Consider the following 24764-nt stretch of genomic DNA (forward strand, 5'->3'; position numbering starts at 1 on the left):
ATGGGTACTAGGCCCAGAAGTTACTACGAGGAGACTGGCATGGATACAAGGCCCAGAAGTCACTATGGGGAGACAAGCATGGATACTAGGCCCAGAAGTCACTATGGGGAGACAAGCATGGATACTAGGCCCAGAAGTCACTATTGGGAGACAAGCATGGATACTAGGCCCAGAAGTCACTATGGGGAGACAAGCATGAATACTAGGCCCAGAAGTCACTATGGGAAGACAAGCATGGATACTAGGCCCAGAAGTCACTATGGGGAGACAAGCATGGGTACAAGGCCCAAAGTCACTATGGGGAGACAAGCATGGATACTAGGCCCAGAAGTCACTATGGGAAGACAAGCATGGATACTAGGCCCAAAGTCACTATGGGAAGACAAGCATGGATACTAAGCCCAGAAGTCACTATGGGAAGACAAGCATGGATACTAGGCCCAGAAGTCACTATGGGGAGACAAGCATGGGTACTAGGCCCAGAAGTTACTACGAGGAGACTAGCATGGATACTAGGCCCAGAAGTCACTATGGGAAGACAAGCATGGATACTAGGCCCAGAAGTTACTATGGGAAGACAAGCATGGGTACTAGGCCCAGAAGTTACTACGAGGAGACAAGCATGGATACTAGGCCCAGAAGTCACTATGGGGAGACAAGCATGGATACTAGGCCCAGAAGTCACTATGGGGAGACAAGCATGGATACTAGGCCCAGAAGTCACTATGGGGAGACAAGCATGGATACGAGGCCCTAAGTCACTATGGGGAGACAAGCATGGATACTAGGCCCAGAAGTCACTATTGGGAGACAAGCATGGATACTAGGCCCAGAAGTCACTATGGGGAGACAAGCATGAATACTAGGCCCAGAAGTCACTATGGGAAGACAAGCATGGATACTAGGCCCAGAAGTCACTATGGGGAGACAAGCATGAATACTAGGCCCAGAAGTCACTATGGGAAGACAAGCATGGATACAAGGCCCAGAAGTCACTATGGGGAGACAAGCATGGGTACTAGGCCCAGAAGTTACTACGAAGAGACTAGCATGGATATTAGGCCCAGAAGTCACTATGGGGAGACAAGCATGGATACTAGGCCCAGAAGTCACAATGGGGAGACAAGCATGGATACTAGGCCCAGAAGTCACTATGGGGAGACAAGCATGGATACAAGGCCCTAAGACACTATGGGGAGACAAGCATGGATACTAGGCCCAGAAGTCACTATTTGGAGACAAGCATGGATACTAGGCCCAGAAGTCACTATGGGGAGACAAGCATGAATACTAGGCCCAGAAGTCACTATGGGAAGACAAGCATGGATACTAGGCCCAGAAGTCACTATGGGAAGACAAGCATGGATACTAGGCCCAGAAGTCACTATGGGGAGACAAGCATGGGTACTAGGCCCAGAAGTTACTACGAGGAGACAAGCATGGATACTAGACCCAGAAGTCACTATGGGAAGACAAGCATGGATACTAGGCCCAGAAGTTACTATGAGAAGACAAGCATGGGTACTAGGCCCAGAAGTTACTACGAGGAGACTAGCATGGATACTAGGCCCAGAAGTCACTATGGGAAGACAAGCATGGATACTAGGCCCAGAAGTTAGTATGGGAAGACAAGCATGGATACTAGGCCCAAAGTCACTATGGGGAGACAAGCATGGGGTACTGAGGAAATTTTCTTCACTTGAATGCCTAACAATCGTACCTTGAGGAGAGAGAAGAAGTGTGAGTCAGGGTCACCAGCCAGGTGGTAGTTCTGCAGCAGCAGCCAGTACCCGGATTGGAGGCAGTCTTCAATGGCATGCTTCACCTCTGTTATCTGGGACTCCACCCCGAAGTTCATCACCCTCAGCTTGCCATCCATCCCCACCTCCCGTGCCAGACGCTTGACTTCATGAGCTGGGCTGACGTACGGGTAACCTGTGTAGCATGGAACAGGCAGAGAGTAAAGGTTTGTAATATAATATAATATAATGAAGAACTGTGTTCTCCTATTCTGTTAAACAGGGCTGATGTTAAGACTTATACAGAAGTTGCATCAAAGCATGGTTGAAGAGGCCATTGTTGGCATCCTAGCCAAAAACAGAATACAAAACAGTACTACCCTGGGATGAGTTCATTCTACATTGCAGTCCCCTGACTCTGAACATGGAAGATTTACTTCAGGTTCTGGATGAGAAGTGTCATACTGCTGTATGAGATGCATTCAAGAGTGCTATATAAACAACAAGCATACACTGTGACGTACGTACAGTACTCCAGGTTCTGCCATGCACAACATTGCACTGGTAATCAGGCGAACTGGAACTACAACATGAACTGGACTCGTCCACCATCTAGGGTACTGGGTACTACCGGTATTCTCTGTTTTTGGCTAGGGTACATTACTGTGTACTGGGGTACATTACTGTGTACTAGGGTACATTACAGTGTACTGGGGTACATTACTGTGTACTAGGGTACATGTCTGTGTACTGGGGTACATTACTGTGTACTAGGGTACATTACAGTGTACTGGGGTACATTACTGTGTACTAGGGTACATGTCTGTGTACTGGGGTACATTACTGTGTACTAGGGTACATTACTGTGTACTGGGGTACATTACTGTGTACTGGGGTACATGTCTGTGTACTGGGGTACATTACTGTGTACTAGGGTACATGTCTGTGTACTGGGGTACATTACTGTGTACTGGGGTACATGTCTGTGTACTAGGGTACATAACAGTGTACTGGGGTACATTACTGTGTACTAGGGTACATTACTGTGTACTAGGGTACATGTCTGTGTACTGGGGTACATGTCTGTGTACTGGGGTACATTACTGTGTACTAGGGTACATGTCTGTGTACAAGGGTACATTACAGTGTACTGGGGTACATTACTGTGTACTAAGGTACATTACTGTGTACTAGGGTACATGTCTGTGTGCTGGGGTACATGTCTGTGTACTGGGGTACATGTCTGTGTACTGGGGTACATGTCTGTGTACTGGGGTACATTACTGTGTACTGGGGTACATGTCTACGTACTGGGGTACATTACTGTGTACTGGGGTACATGTCTGTGTACTAGGGTACATGTCTGTGTACTAGGGTACATGTCTGCGTACTGGGGTACATTACCGGGTACTGGGGAACATGTCTGTGTAATGGGGTGCATGTCTGTGCACTGGGGTACATTACTGTGTACTGGGGTACATTACTGTGTACTGGGGTACATGTCTGTGTACTAGGGTACATTACTGGGTACTGGGGTACATGTCTGTGTAATGGGGTACATGTCTGTGTACTGGGGTACATTACTGTGTACTGGGGTACATTACTGTGTACTGGGGTACATGTCTGTGTACTGGGGTACATGTCTGTGTACTGGGGCACATTACTGTGTACTGGGGTACAATACTGTGTACTGGGGTACATGTCTGTGTACTAGGGTACATTACTGTGTACTGGGGTACATTACTGTGTACTGGGGTACATTACTGGGTACTAGGGTACATTACTGGGTACTGGGGTACATGTCTGTGTAATGGGGTACATGTCTGTGTACTGGGGTACATTACTGTGTACTTGGTTACATGTCTGTGTACTGGGGTACATGTCTGTGTACTGGGGTACATGTCTGTGTACTGGGGTACATAACTGTGTACTGGGGTACATGTCTGTGTACTAGGGTACATGTCTGTGTACTGGGGTACATTACTGTGTACTGGGGTACATGTCTGTGTACTAGGGTACATGTCTGTGTACTAGGGTACATGTCTGCGTACTGGGGGTACATTACTGTGTACTTGGGTACATTACTGTGTACTGGGGTACATGTCTGTGTACTAGGGTACATGTCTGTGTACTAGGGTACATGTCTGTGTACTAGGGTATATTACAGTGTACTGGGGTACATTACTGTGTACTAAGGTACATTACTGTGTACTAGGGTACATGTCTGTGTGCTGGGGTACATGTCTGTGTACTAGGGTACATGTCTGCGTACTGGGGTACATTACCGGGTACTGGGGAACATGTCTGTGTAATGGGGTGCATGTCTGTGCACTGGGGTACATTACTGTGTACTGGGGTACATGTCTGTGTACTAGGGTACATGTCTGTGTACTGGGGTACATTACTGTGTACTGGGGTACATGTCTGTGTACTAGGGTACATGTCTGTGTACTAGGGTACATGTCTGCGTACTGGGGGTACATTACTGTGTACTTGGGTACATTACTGTGTACTGGGGTACATGTCTGTGTACTAGGGTACATGTCTGTGTACTAGGGTACATGTCTGTGTACTAGGGTACATTACAGTGTACTGGGGTACATGTCTGTGTACTGGGGTACATTACTGTGTACTGGGGTACATGTCTGTGTGCTGGGGTACATGTCTGTGTACTGGGGTACATAACTGTGTACTGGGGTACATGTCTGTTTACTGGGGTACATGTCTGTGTACTAGGGTACATGTCTGTGTACTGGGGTACATGTCTGTGTACTGGGGTACATGTCTGTGTACTGGGGTACATGTCTGTGTGCAGACAATGACCCCTCCTGCCAAAGCAGAAGCAGGTATCAGTGAGCATGTACAATCCCCATCACTGATGAAGCTTGTACTCACCTCCTGTGCCCTCCCACTCGGGGATCTTGGGTGTTGTTGGCAGGAGGAAGACAGTGGGGGTGAACTGATTGGTGAGGTTGTACACATCGCGGATGTTGTAGTGGTCAGCAGACCCCACCACGCTGCCCAGCTCGTACGTAACAACAGCTCGCGACAGCTCTGCTATCTGGGAGGGAACAACATACAGCTTGTCCATCAGGCAGAAAATACAATCCAAAGCTTGGAACATCACAAACTGTTACATGTAAGGCACAACAAAATGTTCTTCCTTTCTGCAGTCAAAGCATGGATAAAGAATATTTTCAGAAATAAAATAAACATTCTCGATGTTAAAATTACTCTTTAAGTAGATTATTATATATTGACATATTTCACAACAAATGTGAGAAGGATTGAAATTTTATGCCAGTGTTTGTTCAAGAATGAACCCATGTGGGGAATTAAACCTGGTCTTTGGTGTGATGAGTAAATGCTTCATCCACTTGACTAACATACTACTCTGAAAATACAAGAGTGAGCGGTGAACAATCTAACCCTGTGGGGACAACAGAACTTCCACAGCAGACACTTCTGGAAGAGGGAGAGCTCCTGTAGTGTGCGGCCCGGCACAGGGTTCACCAGGGAGATCGGCAGCTGCAAATCACAGAATGTGGTTGTATGCTTCAGACTGCAATGTTCCAGCTACAGAGGTCTGTTTCTATTGTGCCTCAATAAGGTACATAGCAGTATGAGGACACACAATGTACCAGTCCCACATTGTAACCATACAATCCCCATGCTGGTCTGGGGATCTATAACTGGAGGGGAAGATTAACACTAATGCTTAGTCAATAAATATATAAGCATGAAAATATACAACTTGGATAGTAACAAATAACACCATTTAAATTAAAAAGGAGCCTCATACCAGTGAAATGTGAGATTCAGATATAGACTTACTTCATTCAGGGCTTTTGTATAAACAGGAAGGGCTGGGCCAAAGGAAAAGTACTATGGTTGAGGGACTGTGAGATTGACTAGGGAAGGTTGAACATACATGTGTAAGTCAATTAAGAGCAACAGTTAGATATAGCACTTAACTTCAACTCTTTTATTCAAAAGTAATTACACAAAATAAACAAATCAACACCATACTGTTCAATGTTAATATTATAAAGGCTTATCTTGAGCCAGACATATCTTTTGGGGATTGAAGATGAAGATGTTAGGGTTAGCAAATACAAAAACTGCAGTGATTTCTGGAACTCAGTTTCTTAAAGTCTACATAATGTACATCTCTATGGGGTTTTGCTGAAATGGCACTCCCCAACAACAGAAGCAGTGGTACATACAGTGATGTGTTTTACACAAGGAAACTCTAAAGTGCACAAAGTCCTCAAGCAGACAGAAGGGGCCTAGTTTAGGAAGACACTACATCAGCATCGATTGTAGCCATGGGATCCCATTTATTGTTACATCTATGTCAAGCATCAGTTAATGTCAGAAATATTCTCAGTGAACTTCATGCCGGTCACTCAGCTGTGTACTTACAGTGAAATACTCCTCCCACTGGCTGGGGTTGTCTAGGAGGGAGTGACACAGGCCGTGGAATGGGTGATGCAGAGATTCCAAGACATTGCAGTCTACCCAACTCTGAAATAGTCAGTCATAAAGTATGTCTATCACCAATACTGAGACCACGGATGTCAAAACTTGGGGAATTAAGAGAGCAAAATGCAAAAGAAAATCACAACATTTTACAGAAAAATAAAAAAATCTTGCAAAACATCAAGACAAAAGCAGTCTTGATGGCATTAGTGACAAACCTTATCAGCAATCCAAGATGGTTTCTGTGCAGCCAGACTGTGTTCATCCAAGCCAAACTTTTCAAATCCGTTGATGAAGAGACTGATCTCCTTGCTCGAGGCTTTCCTTGCCCGCAGCATCCTCTCCAGAGACACCAGCAGGCACAGCAGGTTGTAGTGCTGCTCAAACATCATCATGGATGCGTGGTGAAATATCTCAGACATCGTCGCATTTGACAGCTCCAGTGCTCGAACTCTCGGATCACCTGAAACAGAAGAGATTTATGGGTTCACAGAGGGACCTTAGCCCTATGAGTTTTGTAAATTCCACATCTTAACATAGTTTCATGGCATTTGTAGCACAACAGTAGAGTCCTGGGTCTCAGTACATGAACACATTTGAAAGGTGGACTGGACTACTGTTGGACTCACAGTACAGAGTTTAATTTGATTTTCCTCGAAGAGAAAATGTAAAACATCCACATTTCACATAGGGTTTCCATCAGGAGGTGACGACCTATTTGTCATAGAGACAGTGAGTCTTTGATCTTTTCCACTGTCCTTGTTTCAATATTTTCAGAACCTGCATGCATTAGCAGGCATAACCATCACACATCTCCCTCACATACGGACTCCCTGCAGCCTGGAGAGGGAAGACGTATGTCCATACCGTGACTGCCCTTCCCGCGGTCCCGGCTCCTGATCATCGAGGAGAAGATGTCCACGAACTTGTAGAAGGGGATGTAGTAGCAGGAGTGGAGGACGCTCATCTTCTGCAGGGTGTTGTAGATCATCGTCGACTGACGCATCATCGGGATGTACTCGGCAAACTTGCCCTCCAGGTGGTCTCCCATGTAGCGGGTTTCCTCCAGGATGATCCTGTTCTTCTCCACGTTACTCTGGCAGGCCAGGAGGGAATCCAGCATAGTCTTGTCTTCCAGCAGGGGGCCATCTAGGTTCAATGTCTTCTCTCGTATAGCTTCCTGTCAGGATGAGAGTGTAAACCATTGATTAGTGGAAACAACAGGAATGTGGGGATGTTAATAAATATCTTGTCAGCCATCTTGAACCAATTTCAAGGGGGACAACTACACCTAATTTGTTTTAATTTGGCAACACCGAGTCACCTTATGTCAAATTCTTTGTCATATATATTATTAAGTCAACAAAATTAGGATAATTTGGTGGGTACTTCTAAAGAAAATGATCCCTGTGAAACTCACATGTTCCTTGGCCAGCTGCTGTCTGTGCAGAATGATGTCATTTTCATTGGAGCGCTTCTGGCCTTCATACTCCTTGCGTTCTATCTTCATGGTCTCAAACAAGAGACGATTGATAATGGCTTCATCACTGACGGCCATGTTGATGCAGCACAGACGATGGACTGGGAAGCTGTGCAGGCCATCCCCTTCAACACAAGGAAATGTTTACAACATGGATTTCAAACAAGAAATGGCTTTGCTTTACTTAGCTTACCACAGAAACACTTGTCACATGGACCAATTTTTGTGAAACAAATGTCATGCCTGGAATTAGTATTTAGGGAATAAACTATCACCTAGGAGAAACTACAGAATATCTGTCCCCAGGGAATTAATGTTGTAAGTCTTTTAGCCCTGGTGAATTGTTTTTAAGGTTCAGGCACTTGGGACAGATATTTCGTAATTCATAGGTTGCAAGTGGAGACACAGACTGTTGTTCGAAAAGGTTCACATAAAACTGTTTATAACATCATAAACAATGGATGATGTCATCTTTAATTATTTTCAACATTCTGTTCACGTGGTGTCACATTGCTATGGGCCTCTTCACAAACAATGGAACAATGACCAGTGAACACAACGGAACGACAAGTGAACACAATGGAACAATGGCCAGCAAACACAATGGAACAATGGCCAGTGAACACAATGGAACAACCAGTGAACACAATGGAACAATGGCCAGCAAACACAATGGAACAATGGCCAGTAAACACAATGGAACAATTGGAACAAAGCTTAGTAGAGTGTGTCCATTGAGATTTACTTAAACAATTTCACCAATATCATTGATAGATTAAAATTGATTGATTATTGAGTAAAATTCTGATATTAGCATTCTATTTTACCCAATCATTCATTCTCAGAAGGAAAGCCAAAAGGGATACAAGTCTGACCTTCGGAGAGGTTTATAGTGTTGACAAACCAAGATTTATTATCAGGGTGAAATCTGGGTTTCTTAGGACTCTTGGATGACATTGGGATGCAGCTCAGCACAAACAAATTGTTGCACATCCGACAACCAGGTCACTTGTGCCCCCTAGGGTTCAATGAAATGAGCCTACCTTTCAGGAAAAGAGGAACAGTTGTACTGAGATACAGACAGAAGTTTGGATGGTAGTTGAAGATCATGTCGCCCACACGGACCACCTTGTTGCCATCCTTGTCCACATAGAAGTGTTTGAGCAGCAGTCCACGGAACAGAGGGTCAAGTGGCTTCCTCTCCAGGTGGGTCACCAGCACAGTCACGCCTGTCAAACAGATAGCATGGTGTCATGCAACACAATCTCACTGAGGGAGAAGAAGGAAATTAAAGGTTGACATTAAAGGTAAACTTGGAAGCAGGGCTGGCAGGGATAAGAAACAGCGACTGCTAAGCCATATACCATGGTCGTATTCCCTGACATCTGATATTCACAATGCCTCATCAACAATATTCCCATCTCAGATGTTTAAATTGCCTTAGTGGACCTCAAGGGAACACCTTGAAATTACTTGTAACAGGGCTGTTTGGGGGGCCATAGTAGATCATTTTTCTAGATCAGATGACATCATTATTCCTGTCTATAGGTCACAGTACAGCAGCCTGCCCTAGGTCCTCTACTCACCATGCACAATAGCATTGATGAGTCGACTGTTGAGGTGAGGGTCATCCGCTTCGATGATCCACAGATTGTGTTCAGGATGGTCGATGGAGTTGTCGGCCTGTAGACTGAATGTCTCCCAGCTGTTGGTGACCGAGGTGACCGGGCGGAGTTCCTCGCTGTCGCCCGTCCCGTGTGACTGCCATCCCGCACTGCCAACAACACAACAGGCATCCTCACAGTCAATCAGTAATATCAGTCCTACCCTTCACAGATAACAATAGACTGATCCACACATGTAAGCCAATCAGAGCAATGTTTCTCATGTGCGACCTTGACTGGGGGATCTAGATTATGTACAAAATGTATCTGTGTGTGACGACTATGTTGATCCAAATCTCACCAAATAATACCAAATGAAAATACCTGTTCTGAGTCCTTGCTGTGTAGACAGTGGACGTGTCAGGTAGTGTGAACTCTGTGACATCAGAGAAGGTCAAGGCTGTCCCTCGACTCGGTGGTGGCTCCATCTGTCCGCTGGAGTCCTCTGAAGTGTCTGCAGCTGACTCAAATGCTGCTTCTATGGGCATACCTGTCACAGACAAATACACACCTAATGGATGCTGGAATCAGATAAACACAATCACACTTCCCATCAGGCTGTACCATGGTACAAATCAGGTTTTAAAAGAAGCACAGCAGTTTATTCTGAAATTGTTCATTGAACCAAACAGATAGTGTAGCAATATTTCCATCAGGTTAAAACATCCCCTACATACCCCCATGGAAGTATGTGAAAATAATACCTCTGGTATTGAAATACACACAGATTCAGAAGTATTCATAAATTGATGCCATCTTGTTAAAAATCCTGGATCTGCCCCTGTATTTGTATTAATAAACATCTGTGTCCTATCTGGCTTTGAATGGCTTGTCAGTCATGGTTATATTCCTAAGTCATTTAATAGGGCTGTATCAAAGGCAACTGACCATCCATGTAGTTGTCTCCCTCGACCGAGTCCGCCTCCCCGAACAACATCCTGGTCCTCTGCAGCACCTTGACCCACATCTCGGCCTGGTTGTCGGGATCCACCAGCAGTGGCCAGCAGTGCTTGCGCTTGTAGCAACTGACCCTCATGAGGAGGGCGTTCTGCACGCTGTGCAGGTCTGTTGGCAGGTTTGTCATTCGCCACCCACTCAACTCATCAAAGTCACTGAGGATGTCTTGCAGCGTGTAGCTGGACCTGGTCAACAGGGGGCTCTGTTCCTCCTCATCATCAGAATCATCAAACTCAATGTTAGGAACCACAGACTCCATAGTGTCCTGTTTCTTGAGTTCTGACTTGTAGTACTTGCTACTGTCATACACGGCTGGCATGTATTTGAACGTCCGCACCTGTGGTGTTGTAGTGAAGGTGGCAGTGATGTCACTGCTGATGCTGTCTGAGTCTGAGAAGTCGCTGAGACTGCTGACATGGCGGATGTTGTGACTTGACTGGAGAAGGAACTCCAGACGTGCTGTGACAGAGTATGGATCGCGATCATGGAAGGATGTGGCATCAAACGTTCCCTGACGACACCGACTCAGCCAGTCCTCCATCAGCTCAGAGCGGTACTTGTCATCTAGGGGGCCATGGTAGCACACACAGGCAGCAGTAATCAGGGCATCCCCTGGAGCAGAGCGCACATGTCGCTTTGCCTTCTTCAGCTCAGATCGCCACAGGAAGTGCTGCATAGACATGTTCTCCATCAGGTTGCTGGCTCGGGCTATCTTCTTCTCTATACCCTGGGGAGGAAACAGTCGGCATTGATAAGTCTGTCCTGTCACTGGTACTTTGAAAAACATCATTATAAACAGTCATTAATCAAAGTAATGTGCAATGAACATTAAATGTTTTTTCTGCCTATTATTACTGAACATGTAGACATTGCTTATGTCAAATTGTTTGCACATTGAAAGTCCTCAACAACAGATGTCTAAATGGAGCTGAAGTTGTTAGTGCCACGTCCAAGCTCACCATGATGTGTTTCTCGATGGTCTTGGCCTTCTTGAGGGCAGCTCTGTGCAGCGTGATCTTCCTCTCCAGGCCTGACTTGATTCTGTTGGCCTCCACACGCAGATGGCCCAGTCGAGCTTGGGCCTGAAACAGTTCATACCATGAACAGCTACTCTCAACTCATGGACTGTATCTCAATGATAGGCTACTGAAACTTCTGCTCCAGGACAGAATATGTTTCAGCAACATTTAAACAGGCATTCTCGTATGTGCTCTAATGACATTTGTGGATTCTAGGACAGAATGTGTCCACTTCAACATTCACTCGGGCATACTTCTTTATTTTAATCTGGTAACAATTTTAAATCCAGATAGATGGTATGGATCACTGTGAATTTTCAATTGGCAATGAACATGTAATTGATTGGAAAGGTGTTGATAAAAACATTTTGCCTTCCAATACATATTGGAGGTATCTGCCAGAATGTTCGTTTGTTTAGGCCTTGAACATGCAAAACATTTATCAATATTGACCGCCACACTAACCTTTGTAAAGCGCTCTTCAGCAACATGGAGGTTATGGAGATGAGGTTGCATGCTGCGATGAATGGCCGAGTAACGATACACAGCATGTACCCACAAGCAAATGGATTCACCAGCTTTGCTCACTTTTGTCACATTTACTGGCACAAACAAGGGGTGCTCGATGAAGAAGCGCAGATCTTTGAAAATGTCATCTGGGACATGGTCCTTGTCATAAAAGATGAGCTCCTGCAGGAAGTTGTCTCGGATCAGCAGCAGCTTGCCCTCCTCCCAGCTGCAACAGGCAGGTCTATGTTTCACAATACGGTAGTACTAGCCAGTGAGAAGTAGGGTTTAACAATAACCCAGCCATTCCCTGCTGGGGAAGAGCAAGAATATCCCATGTCTTTAAGAATACCCAGTCTTTAATGACCCAACACTTTAACCACTAGGCTATCCATCCCACTGACATAAAAAGGATACTTAGGGCAACCGAGTTTCCTTTTTGTTTTCCAAATGTTCCTTGGCAATATACCAAATTAAAAAATGTTGTCAGGGTAAGGCTAATTTAAAAAACAACAACTCTTTACTAAAATTTCTGCTCAATTCTGGTTGGATCCAAGACATGACATTGGTCTGAACTAAGAAGACGTTGTGTTTGACACAATTCTAGGAGCAACAAGCTGATTTACCTGCCATCATATCATAGCAGACATTTGTCATTTACTTTGTCTACACGTTCTGGTCAGTGATTACTAAAATGCACATGTGAAGACAACAAGAACACAATATGTCTCCTATGTCTGTATCAACGCTAACAAGGCTAGCTACCAAAGCTACTCGACCCGTGAAGATTCCGGGGTAGAATAGGTCTTCAGCAACCCATGCTTACCGTAAAAGACAACTATGCTTGTCGTAATAGGTGACTAACGGGATCGGGTGGTCAGGCTTGCTGACTCTGTTGATGCATGTCATTGATCCCAATTGCGTGGATCGATGCTCATGATATTAATCACTGGATTGTCTGGTCCAGACTCGATTATTTACAGACTGCCGTCATACAGCTGGAATATTGCTGAGTGTGGTGTTAAACAACAAACCAACCAACCAAAGCTACTCACTCGTGTTTTTTCCTAAAGAGCAGGCAGAGTGCGTTGATGACAAACTTGATGACATCAGGTGGTTCCCGATAACTCTTGAGTTCATCAATGTCATTCTTGCTGAGGGCACACAGAGCAGCCTGGGCCGCCTGGTAGCTGGGGTTCACCTGTAGCATACACACACATATACAACACTAAACGACCTCCCATGTAATACCAATTAAAGAAACAAATGAATAATTCGGGTATCTGACGAGCAAGATTCACGAGGTTCATAAAATTGGTATAGAAGAGTAGTGAGTTTAGTATTTTATTTATTACTTGCCGTTAATAACTTGTTTCAGAATTTCACTGACATATGTGAATAGGCAGACTACAATGCAATCCATAGCATAATACAATTGAGTAATATTTCAAACCCATCAAAAGTTGACACTTTTAATATTTTAGTATTAATACAATACCATACAAGGGCCCAGCTTCAGAATACAGGGATCCGTTCCACAAAGCTATTGTAGTACTACGGTTATTCATAATTCCTATATATACATAGATGTACGAGTGTCGATGCGCTACGATCGCCTTGTGAAACGGGACCCAACACCACAAAGTTTACAATCATGTCACAATACCCTTTGACATATTTTGCGGAATTTTGTTACAAGATCCATCAGTGAAACAATGCCATGTGACGTCAGCCGTCAGCAACAGGGTTGTTGGGGGTCATCGAGTGTGCATAAGCTCCTCTCAGTGATCTATCATGTCTATAAGCAATGTCTTGAATTAGCCCAGCGATGTTGAGAGTTTTAAATATCTGTTAATGAAACTTGTTCCCGCAGTACATAAGCACATGCTTTGGTATTATACGATGTGAATTACAGCTGTATGTTTATTAAACAAGTGATCTCTTCATTTCAACACATGCATGTGTAAAAGTCAGGCTACAATGTGTTCAGGAAGCATTTTGTTAATACTTGAACATGAGCAAGTCTTTGACACAGGGATAAGGAAATGCTCACAGATTTTCTCTTGAAGTTGGTAAAATCATGCTTTGTTTGCACATTTTAGTGATTCCTGTGAACTTCAAACATGTGAGAAGTAAAATAACTTGTAAGCGTGAGAAGGAAACATGGCTAGTAGCGACCACTGGAACATGACAGTTTGACATTCGAGCCTGCTTATCCTACCTCCTCTTGTCTCCCTCGGTGTGGCATGGGAGGGAACTGACCTTGTCAAACTCTGTCTGTGCGGACCTCCTCATGGTCTCCAGCGGGCCCTGCAGTGACATGATCTCCTCCTCCTGCTCCTTGCACTTGTCCAGGGACTGCAACATCGTCAGCGTCACACAATCAAGACATGCTGTACTGTACACTCAGTGATAAATGTCATAGAAGTTACTTTTGTCAAATTGTAGTATCTCAATGATCCTCAATTAGAAACATGACGTTTAAGATTCTTAAGATAATCGATATGAACTATGGAATGATATCCTCTAGGTAATGAATGTGTATTTATATTGACATATCATTACAATAGTAACTTGGATAGGGTCACCTTGTATTTGATCTAATGATGTTTGCATGGTTCATCACCGTAAAATCTGTCAATCTGATCGGCGAATTACTGTAAAATTATATACAAGATGGCTTGTACTGAGTGAGTTGGTTTTAACACCACTTTGAACAATATTTCAGCAAAATCATAGCATGAATGGAAGGAGAGCACAAATCAACTCAGATGTTTACCACTTTGCAGTATACACAGCAAATTGTGGTGCCTTGACAATTGTGTCCTATGCTCGGACTATTTGGTACCACGTGACCTATGTCCACTGCTGGTACTACCCACCTGTATGTACCATCCACCCACCTGTATGTACCCTCCACCTACCTGTATGTACCATCCACCCACCTGTATGTACCCTCCATCTACCTGTATGTACCCTCAACCCACCTGTATGTACCCTCCAACCACCTGTATGTACCTTCCAACCACCTGTATGTACCCTCCACCTACCTGTATGTACCCTCCATCTACCTGTATGTACCCTCCAACCACCTGTATGTACCCTCCACCTACCTGTAAGCACCCTCCACCCACCTGTATGTACCCTCGCCCCACCTGTATGTACCCTCCATCTACCTGGATGTACCCTCAACCAACCTGGATGTACCCTCACTACACCTGTATGTACCCTCCACCTACCTGTAAGTACCCTCCAACCACCTGTATGTACCTTCCAACCACCTGTATGTACCCTCCACCTACCTGTATGTACCCTCCATCTACCTGTATGTACCCTCAACCAACTTGGATGTACCCTCACTACACCTGTATGTACCCTCCACCTACCTGTATGTACCCTCCACCTACCTGTATGTACCTTCCACCTACCTGTATGTACCTTCCACTCACCTGTATGTACCCTCACCCCCCCTGTATGTACCCTCCACCCACCTGTATGTACCCTCCACCTACCTGGATGTACCCTCCACCCACCTGTAAGTACCCTCCACCCACCTGTAAGTACCCTCCACTCACCTGTATGTACCATCCACCGACCTGTATGTACCCTCCACTCACCTGTATGTACCATCCACCGACCTGTATGTACCCTCACCACACCTGGATATACCCTCACCCAACCTGTATGTACCCTCACCCAACCCGTATGTACCCTCCACCCACCTGTAAGTACCCTCCACCCTCCTGGATGTACCCTCCACCTACCTGTATGTACCCTCCATCTACCTGTATGTACCTGTATGTACCCTCCATCTACCTGTATGTACCTGTATGTACCCTCCATCTACCTGTATGTACCCTCCACCCACTTGTATGTACCCTCCACCCTCCTGGATGTACCCTCCACCCACCTGTATGTACCCTCCATCTACCTGTATGTACCTGTATGTACCCTCCATCTACCTGTAAGTACCCTCCACCCACTTGTATGTACCCTCCACCCACCTGTATGTATCCTCCACCCACCTGTATGTATCCTCCACCCACCTGTATGTACCCTCCATCTACCTGTATGTACCCTCCATCTACCGGTATGTACCCTCCATCTACCTGTAAGTACCCTCCACCCACTTGTATGTACCCTCCACCCACCTGTATGTATCCTCCACCCACCTGTATGTATCCTCCACCCACCTGTATGTATCCTCCACCCACCTGTATGTACCCTCCACCCACCTGTATGTACCCTCCACCCACCTGTATGTATCCTCCACCCACCTGTATGTATCCTCCACCCACCTGTATGTACCCTCCACCCACCTGTATGTACCCTCCACCCACCTGTATGTATCCTCCACCCACCTGTATGTACCCTCCACCCACTTGTATGTACCCTCCACCCACCTGTATGTACCCTCCACCCACCTGTATGTATCCTCCACCCACCTGTATGTACCCTCCACCCACTTGTATGTACCCTCCACCCACCTGTATGTATCCTCCACCCACCTGTATGTATCCTCCACCCACCTGTATGTACCCTCCACCCACTTGTATGTACCCTCCACCCACCTGTATGTACCCTCCACCCACCTGTATGTATCCTCCACCCACCTGTATGTATCCTCCACCCACCTGTATGTATCCTCCACCCACCTGTATGTATCCTCCACCCACTTGTATGTATCCTCCACCCACCTGTATGTACCCTCCACCCACCTGTATGTATCCTCCACCCACCTGTATGTATCCTCCACCCACCTGTATGTACCCTCCACTCACCTGTATGTACCATCCACCGACCTGTATGTACCCTCCACCCACCTGTATGTATCCTCCACCCACCTGTATGTATCCTCCACCCACCTGTATGTACCCTCCACCCACCTGTATGTACCCTCCACCCACCTGTATGTATCCTCCACCCACCTGTAAGTACCCTCCACCCACCTGTATGTATCCTCCACCCACCTGTATGTATCCTCCACCCACCTGTATGTATCCTCCACCCACCTGTATGTATCCTCCACCCACCTGTATGTATTCCTCCTTGTGCTGTTCCACCTGCTCCACCAACTCACGGATGGTCTCCATAGACAACTTGTGTTGTGGTGTGAGGTCCGACACTTCACGCTTGTACTCTGCGATGCTGCCAAACGCCTCGTCTATCTTCCCCAGGGCCTTCTCATACTTTACAATATTCACCTGAAACACACAACTACTATGTTCAAGACAACACCTCATGAACGACCACATGAACAACTGAAAAGTCCACAGCACAATAGGCAGCCTCAAAGGGAATGACATCATTACTCTGGTCCTTGGTATTCTTTGTTCACTGGGAAGCATATTCACCACCCACAAGTTTTTGGCATGACATTACAATTTCAGCGTTCCTTTGGGTACCCACCCGCTCTCGTTTGACGACATAAGCTGCAACAACCTTGAAGAGATGAACAAACTCCATGAAGGTGAGCGGCGTGTAGAACCTGAGTGGCTCCCTCTGGTGACAGAAGTGTCTTTCCACCGCTGACTTGGCCGAGAGGTGGATGTAGGCCATGGCATTACTTGCCATTGTAATTTGCTCCTCGCGTCGAGCTGGGTTCCATGGAATGACGATCTGAGAGAAAATATGTTGTATTGTAACCAAACTTTTACACAGCCACCTTAATGATTTTCTGAAACTTCAGCTTATTTTGCAATGTATTAATGGGTTCACTTCCTAAATTCATCGAGGTTTTCAGGGAGTGAAAATCTAAAAAATGATTATTTTTATTTTAACATAACTCCTACCATCAGTTACAATAAAAAGATAATTCCTAACATGCCTAGGAAAGAAGACACGGTTGGATGACCACATAGAACAAAAAGCACAGAGATCATTTACATCTCAGTTACACCATTTCTAAATAACAAATCTTTATTTTCAGCGAAACAATAGCTTCAATTTCCAAAGACCTCCATACAGAGCCTATGTCTTGATGCTGCTTGGAGTCACAAAGTAAATGACTACCACAAGGTCAATGATGTCTACACCAAAGGTCAATGGTTACCACAAGGTCAAGGACTATTCATTGACCACCACAAGGTCAAGGATGACCACAATGTCAAAGACTACCACAAAGTTAATGACTACCCTAAGGTCAAAGAATATTCAATGACTACCTACCACAAGGTCAGTGACTAGCATAAGGTCAAAGACTATCTTATGGTCAAGGACCACCACAAGGTCAAGGACTATCACAAGGTCAATGAGTACTGGTCACAAGTTACCTTTGATTTCTCGTCCTCCAGCCACGACCAGGCGACGGTTGTGAAGGCTTGGTAGGACCAGGGGAGGAACAGGTCGATACTGACACAGTGCTTCAGGAGCCCCGGGTACCTGTTCACTTTCTCATGCAGGGAGTGGAAGTCAGTGGAGTAGCTGTTCCCTAGAGGCGCATGGAGAATCATGTTGAGTGAGTGAGTGAGGTTTAACGCCGCTTTTAGCAATATTCCAGCAATATCACAGCGGGGGACACCAGAAATGGCCTTCACACATTGTACCCATCGAACCCGGGTCTTCCCACCGCCCCTAGAATCATGTTGAAGTTAATGCTGTATGAGACTGGTTTACGATGGATGTCATGTTTGGAAAATGGATGGTTTGTTTTTACACCACAGTGAGGAATTTTCAGGCATTATCACTGATAATATTGACAGAAATATGTGCTCAAAACGTCATATTCAGCATTTGATTGGAGTAAAGTTAAGAGTTTGTTTTGAATGTTTAATGCTGCATTCAGCAATATTCCAGCTATATGACAACAGACAATCCAGTGATTGATTATATGAGCAAAGATCCATGGGGTTGAGGTACGTTGATCTGCTGTCAACCAAATCACCAATCCATTTAGTCTCTAAATAGGACAAGCATAGCCGTTTGGGAATCAATACATAACATGAAATATGTGATAAGTCTGACCCAGCAATTTACAAAATACAGCCACAAGGCTTTGCAGTTCACTTGAATTATGAAGAAATAATGGCGGCCATGTCAAAATTTAGATTTGACTTTTTAGTTAAATGCTTAGAGACACCACAACTGGGATCTTTCTTACAAAGTTTCAAAGAACTTTCAGTTTCCGTTGTTTCAGAGCTGATGTCAAAACATGACAGTGACACCAGAAAATGGGGTTAGGTGAAGGTCAGGGGAAAACATATGGCTGCCTTGTTTGGAGTCGGATCAGAATTCTGTGAGCACTTTTTAGAGATATCATTTGTACACAGTTTCAGCTACGTAGGCCTTGTAGTTTCAGCGGAGTCATCAACAATGTATAAAGTTCACTTGATTTTCAGTCAGGTGAGAGAGAAAGTGGTATTGACCACAAAATTGATTGCCAAATTTAGTCCATTCTTCAGTGAAGCTATACAGAGCGCCTTATCTCACCCTTGTAGTTGAGACAGACAATGATGTGTAGATTCTGTTTGATCCTCTTGATGTAGCGATCAAACGCCTGCTCAATCTTATCGACCCTCTTGGTCTGTACACCCCCCGGCATCATCTGGCTGACTATCTTCTGAACCTCAGCATCTGAGTACAGTCCCGGAGATGTTCCTGGCACACACAACACTTCGGTTAGTCTGATATAGTAAATAGAACATCAGATAATCAAGCATAATTACCCTACACATCATGCTGGATAACAAGCTAACATCAAATATCGCCATTCAACTATGATAAATATTCAAGACCCATACCTTCATTAGAAAAGTGACATCAGTCTCTTACATAATATACGCCTGTAATTTAATTGGACAGCAATTTTTAGGGTTACATGTCATTTTTAACAGGCTCAAATTGAAACATTCCTAATGAACAGGTCTTCGGTATTCGTCATAGGACACTCAAGGATGAGTGACAATGCAATGTTCAGAAAGAGACAGGAACTCCTGCTGACACCGTGGCCCACCTTCTGCCATGAGGGTGCTGATGTCCTGGAGACAGGCGGTGCCCAGATCCTCGTGGATCAGCAGCACTGCAGGTTTCCCCACCACCCCGGCGTGCTGGCAGGAGCGCTTGATGTGCTCCCTCACGATGGTCAGGTTGTACCCCCGGTCTGTCTGGGGCTTCGGCTCGTACACCTGGGAAGTCACATGATGATGTTCAACACATGTCTTACTGCATTATCTTTGCCAAACCATCTCGTACTACTGCTGGAATGTGTTATAACCTGATTGAATATATGAAAATTTGAACTGTTTGATAAAAAAGTTTTTGGTCAACAAAACCAGGACAATTACTGGTCCGAAAAGAAATTCAGGAGACAACAAACTTTGCTATTTAATCAGAAACACTTTCATAATTCAACTAATTTGCCATCGTTTTGCCATTTGTTCAGGTAAAGAAAATCAGGAGATTGACATTGCATATTTCTTCACAGTAGATGTGTGGTGTTGGGGTGAACAATCAACCGGGTTCAAGTCTTGGTCAGAGTACCATGGAGTGTAAGCAGCCACTTGATGACATGGCCTTGTGTCTGGTACGTCAAACTCATACTCAATACAGAACTGTCTCCACCTGTTGTCTCTAATAATAAACATAACAAGGTAAAAGGAATCCAACATACAATACATCAGTGCCTGTTTAATCATCCTTACCTTGCAGTGTGCAATGTAGGCAGCCAGTCTGGCCAGTGTGGCTCTCCCAGTACAGTAGCTCATGCCTAGCAGTAGGCCGTGGCCGCCAGGGTGCGCCTGAAAGTACATTAACATGGATTCATAAAAGAACCATAATGTGAGTAATGGAATTTTATGTTAGGTCTCACTATGAAATATTACAACAAATACTTGGCCTCTATTCTGAATGAAAGGAGACATCGGCATGAAGTTGTGACACTCTCTGTATGACATCAACCCCATGGAGAGTCACAGTGGACCCTATCACCCCATTCTTTCTGACAGCTGTCATCCTAATCAATGGCATGGATTGTTCATGCTACTAATCACTGACTTGCCTGATGACCTACACAGGTCACCATGATATAGCTGCAATATTATACTATATATCTGTAGGGTAATGAATGTTCTCACCAGTATCCGGCTGAGTCTGGCAGCATGGTTGATGGCCTCAGTGAAGAACACCACCTCGAGTCTCTGCCAAGTTCCTGTGTTGTACTCCGCCAGACAGGTGGCCAGGGCCTCTCTCAGACCCTCTTCTGTACTCTCCATATACCCTGCACATATACAGCAACAGCGTTCATTGAGCATGGGACATTGGCTTGTACACATCAACAGCTTTCATGGAGCATGGGACATGCGCTTGTACACAGCAACAGCTTTCATGGAGCATGGGACATTGGCTTGTACACATCAACAGCTTTCATGGAGCATGGGACATGCTCTTGTACACAGCAACAGCTTTCATGGAGCATGGGACATGCGCTTGTACACATCAACAGCTTTCATGGAGCATGGGACATGCACTTGTACACAGCAACAGCTTTCATGGAGCATGGGACATTGGCTTGTACACAGCAACAGCTTTCATGGAGCATGGGACATACACTTGTACACAGCAACAGCTTTCATGGAGCATGGGACATACACTTGTACACATCAACAGCTTTCATGGAGCATGGGACATGCTCTTGTACACAGCAACAGCTTTCATGGAGCATGGGACATGCGCTTGTACACATCAACAGCTTTCATGGAGCATGGGACATTGGCTTGTACACATCAACAGCTTTCATGGAGCATGGGACATGCGCTTGTACACAGCAACAGCTTTCATGGAGCATGGGACATGCGCTTGTACACAGCAACAGATTTCATGGAGCATGGGACATGCTCTTGTACACAGCAACAGCTTTCATGGAGCATGGGACATGCTCTTGTACACAGCAACAGCTTTCATGGAGCATGGGACATGCGCTTGTACACATCAACAGCTTTCATGGAGCATGGGACATGCGCTTGTACACAGCAACAGCTTTCATGGAGCATGGGACATGCGCTTGTACACATCAACAGCTTTCATGGAGCATGGGACATGCTCTTGTACACAGCAACAGCTTTCATGGAGCATGGGACATGCGCTTGTACACATCAACAGCTTTCATGGAGCATGGGACATGCACTTGTACACAGCAACAGCTTTCATGGAGCATGGGACATGCACTTGTTTCAGACACAGGGGAACTATAGGCTTGCATAAATTACACAAACTGTTTCAGACACAGGGGAACTATAGGCTTGTACAAATCAGACAAACTGTTTCAGATACAGGGGAACTATAGGCTTGTACAAATCAGACAAACTGTTTCAGACACAGGGGAACTATAGGCTTGTACAAATCAGACAAACTGTTTCAGACACAGGGGAACTATAGGCATGTACAAATCAGACAAAATGTTTCAGACACAGGGGAACTATAGGCTTGTACAAATCAGACAAACTGTTTCAGACACAGGGGAACTATAGGCTTGCACATATCAAGTTTTGACCAAAACTAAAACAATATCTGTCTACAGAATATGACAGCTGACAGAAAGGCTGATTACACTGAGCTGAATATGTAACCTATTTGAGTTAAACAACGATGTGCCAATAACTATGAAACATTTTTTGTTTGCTATTTTGATTGAAGTAAAACATAATAGATCAAGTCCTGTACCTTTCTCCACAGGCTGGCCCTGAGCTTCTGTGTGACACGACATGAAGAACTTGCTGAAGATGAAATCGGTGACGTTGCTGCAGCCGCCCTTAATCTGAAACATGTCACATGAAACAATACTAATAGAATTTCTACTTATTTACATTACTCTCAAAGATTGTCAGGTTCTTTTTGCTATTACATCAGTAGAAGAATAAATCGGCTCTGATAATTTAGGCCATGGCTTTAAGATGGTGTGGTCATTAATAGGAATTAATTCTGGTTCGACCGTGCCTTAGAATTTGTCGTTAAAGAGTGACTGACTGCTGTATTAACATACACATCATTTTCGCAGTCAAACCAAAGTGGGTTTTGAAAGTCTTGACTGCCCATTCCCCAAGTCTAGCCCTATTCACAACACTCACCTCCTCCAGGGACATGAGAGCCCCATAGAATGCTTCATATTCCTTGTCTGCAATGAGCCCCGCCTTAAAGGTGACCCCTCTCTTGGTGATGCCAGTCCGGGACACCTGCCTCCGGAGACTTGGCGTGCGGCCCCCTGTCACACTGCCTGCTTAGATGAAAGAAGGACTGGGAGATCAGATCTTCATTAATAACTCACTAAAAAACAGGCACAGTTTCAGGCCAACATTTCTTTCCATCTTCTAAAACTGCTACAAACTTTCTCTTTAAAACAGAAATTCATTGTGAAAGTCTCCTAGAAATCAGGTACAACTGGACTACCTGACAGTCCAGGTGACGGAGAATATGCAATATCGGAATGTGAACAGAATTAGTGGTGAACATTCATACAGTGAGTGACAGTGCAACCTACCAACGCTGGACCTCCCGGAGGTCACCTGTCCCATGGGATCACTTCTTGTTTCCGGCTGGGGTGCAGGGCCATCTGGGTGCTCGTGATCCGGGCTGATCCTACCCAGTTCTAGCAGAGACAAGGTGGGTGCAAAACACAACATCTTAGTTAGGTGAACTCACACTACAGGAGGCTGAACCAGGCAAATGTCTCCTTGTTCCAAATTTGTCCACATTATTGCTTGACAGTTGTATGCTAATCATACACAAAACATATATTCCAACCATCTGACATGTACCGGAACTTTGTAATATGTTAAGCCCCCAATCCCTATCAACAGCAACTCTCTGTAGCCGGGCTCCCAGTGTCGTCTAGATCCTTGCAATATGTCTCCATGGAATGTGAGATCACATAATGTGTGGTTTCAACAAGGTTAGTAAATGCAACACAAATTTGAGATGTTGTTTAGTGCACAACTCTAAAATAATCTGTAACACTAGCATATTATAAACTCTGACTCAGTTTGACTGAAATTAATTAAGTTTATAGTCACATGACATAGTCAACAGTTTACAACAACAAAACAAATTACAAAGGTGCAATAACAGCTATACTGTCAGACTGTTTGATTAAAAAGAAAGATCCATAACTATGCAAGTCTAACCCAAGAATATGATACAAAACCCCAAACAAGAGTGAAATAACCAGAAGAGAAAGCACTCATGAGAGAAGAGCAACAGCGACAACTAAGCTTCACTTTGTCAAAAACATGAATTGCTGCTATTCTGGATCTGACTGTGATTCCAGAGAAGCAACCCATCCTGTATGAGCAGAGTTTGCACAGGAGGTAGTGAGTGAAGGAGTGGCTACTCACCTGGAGGCTGCTGCTGCCTGTCCTGCGCTGTGTGGGCAAGTCAGGTGGTTAGATACTGTGGCATGCAGTTAATAACATCTATGGTGCTATAAGGGATGGGGGCTTTGTTCACTGCCTCCTCAGTGGAATCTTTACAAGATCTTCTTGTCTATTTATTCAGGACTTTTTAATGGATATGCTTTGCCAGCCACAGGAGGCAAATATTGAAACAGTTGTCAGGCTTGACTTGAGAATAATGTCATGAACCATCAACTCGAAATAAAAGTGTTAACTAAAAATATGAGCTTGATCTTTATTTATGAAGAATGTTGCTCCGGCCCATGTTCATACAAGTGTATGTATATCTATCATGCAAACTGCTTTAGAAAGATCCATGTTGACTGCTTATATATATTGTCATATGTACTTTATGCTGACTGACCACCAGTATAAAATACAAACTAAAGGTATATTAGGAATATTTTCATAAGAGCATTCTTAGATATTTGTTTTTTACTTTATTCATTTATACTTAAATCAGTCAACAGCCTCTCATGGATTTGTTACACTCTGAGGTTTTATATTTTTGGAAATTTACTACTGGAAACAATTGC

At 44.7% G+C, this 24764-nt stretch overlaps 1 protein-coding gene across 1 annotated transcript in view; it reads right to left on the bottom strand.

The window, feature by feature from the left end:
• The window catches only part of LOC124145313 (dynein heavy chain domain-containing protein 1-like), a 225660-nt gene that overhangs the window by 85554 nt on the left and 115342 nt on the right, over positions 1 to 24764 (bottom strand). The window contains exons 66-91 of the mRNA XM_048386779.1: positions 24172 to 24198; positions 23319 to 23426; positions 22909 to 23054; positions 22505 to 22598; positions 20920 to 21062; positions 20488 to 20583; positions 19800 to 19971; positions 19277 to 19444; positions 18121 to 18278; positions 17258 to 17467; positions 16882 to 17052; positions 14111 to 14206; positions 12904 to 13049; positions 11807 to 12077; positions 11282 to 11404; positions 10254 to 11049; positions 9690 to 9855; positions 9288 to 9475; positions 8745 to 8930; positions 7642 to 7826; positions 7089 to 7401; positions 6440 to 6684; positions 6165 to 6266; positions 5169 to 5267; positions 4635 to 4800; positions 1721 to 1935 (exon numbers count right to left, since the gene is read on the bottom strand). Coding sequence (XP_048242736.1) covers positions 1721 to 1935; positions 4635 to 4800; positions 5169 to 5267; positions 6165 to 6266; positions 6440 to 6684; positions 7089 to 7401; positions 7642 to 7826; positions 8745 to 8930; positions 9288 to 9475; positions 9690 to 9855; positions 10254 to 11049; positions 11282 to 11404; positions 11807 to 12077; positions 12904 to 13049; positions 14111 to 14206; positions 16882 to 17052; positions 17258 to 17467; positions 18121 to 18278; positions 19277 to 19444; positions 19800 to 19971; positions 20488 to 20583; positions 20920 to 21062; positions 22505 to 22598; positions 22909 to 23054; positions 23319 to 23426; positions 24172 to 24198 — 4790 coding nt within the window. The remainder of the gene's footprint in view (positions 1 to 1720; positions 1936 to 4634; positions 4801 to 5168; positions 5268 to 6164; positions 6267 to 6439; positions 6685 to 7088; positions 7402 to 7641; positions 7827 to 8744; positions 8931 to 9287; positions 9476 to 9689; positions 9856 to 10253; positions 11050 to 11281; positions 11405 to 11806; positions 12078 to 12903; positions 13050 to 14110; positions 14207 to 16881; positions 17053 to 17257; positions 17468 to 18120; positions 18279 to 19276; positions 19445 to 19799; positions 19972 to 20487; positions 20584 to 20919; positions 21063 to 22504; positions 22599 to 22908; positions 23055 to 23318; positions 23427 to 24171; positions 24199 to 24764) is intronic.

This window comes from Haliotis rufescens, unplaced genomic scaffold (assembly GCF_023055435.1).
Source record: "Haliotis rufescens isolate VD_foot unplaced genomic scaffold, xgHalRufe1.0.p SCAF_10, whole genome shotgun sequence".
NCBI classification, from domain to species: Eukaryota; Metazoa; Mollusca; class Gastropoda; order Lepetellida; family Haliotidae; genus Haliotis; species Haliotis rufescens.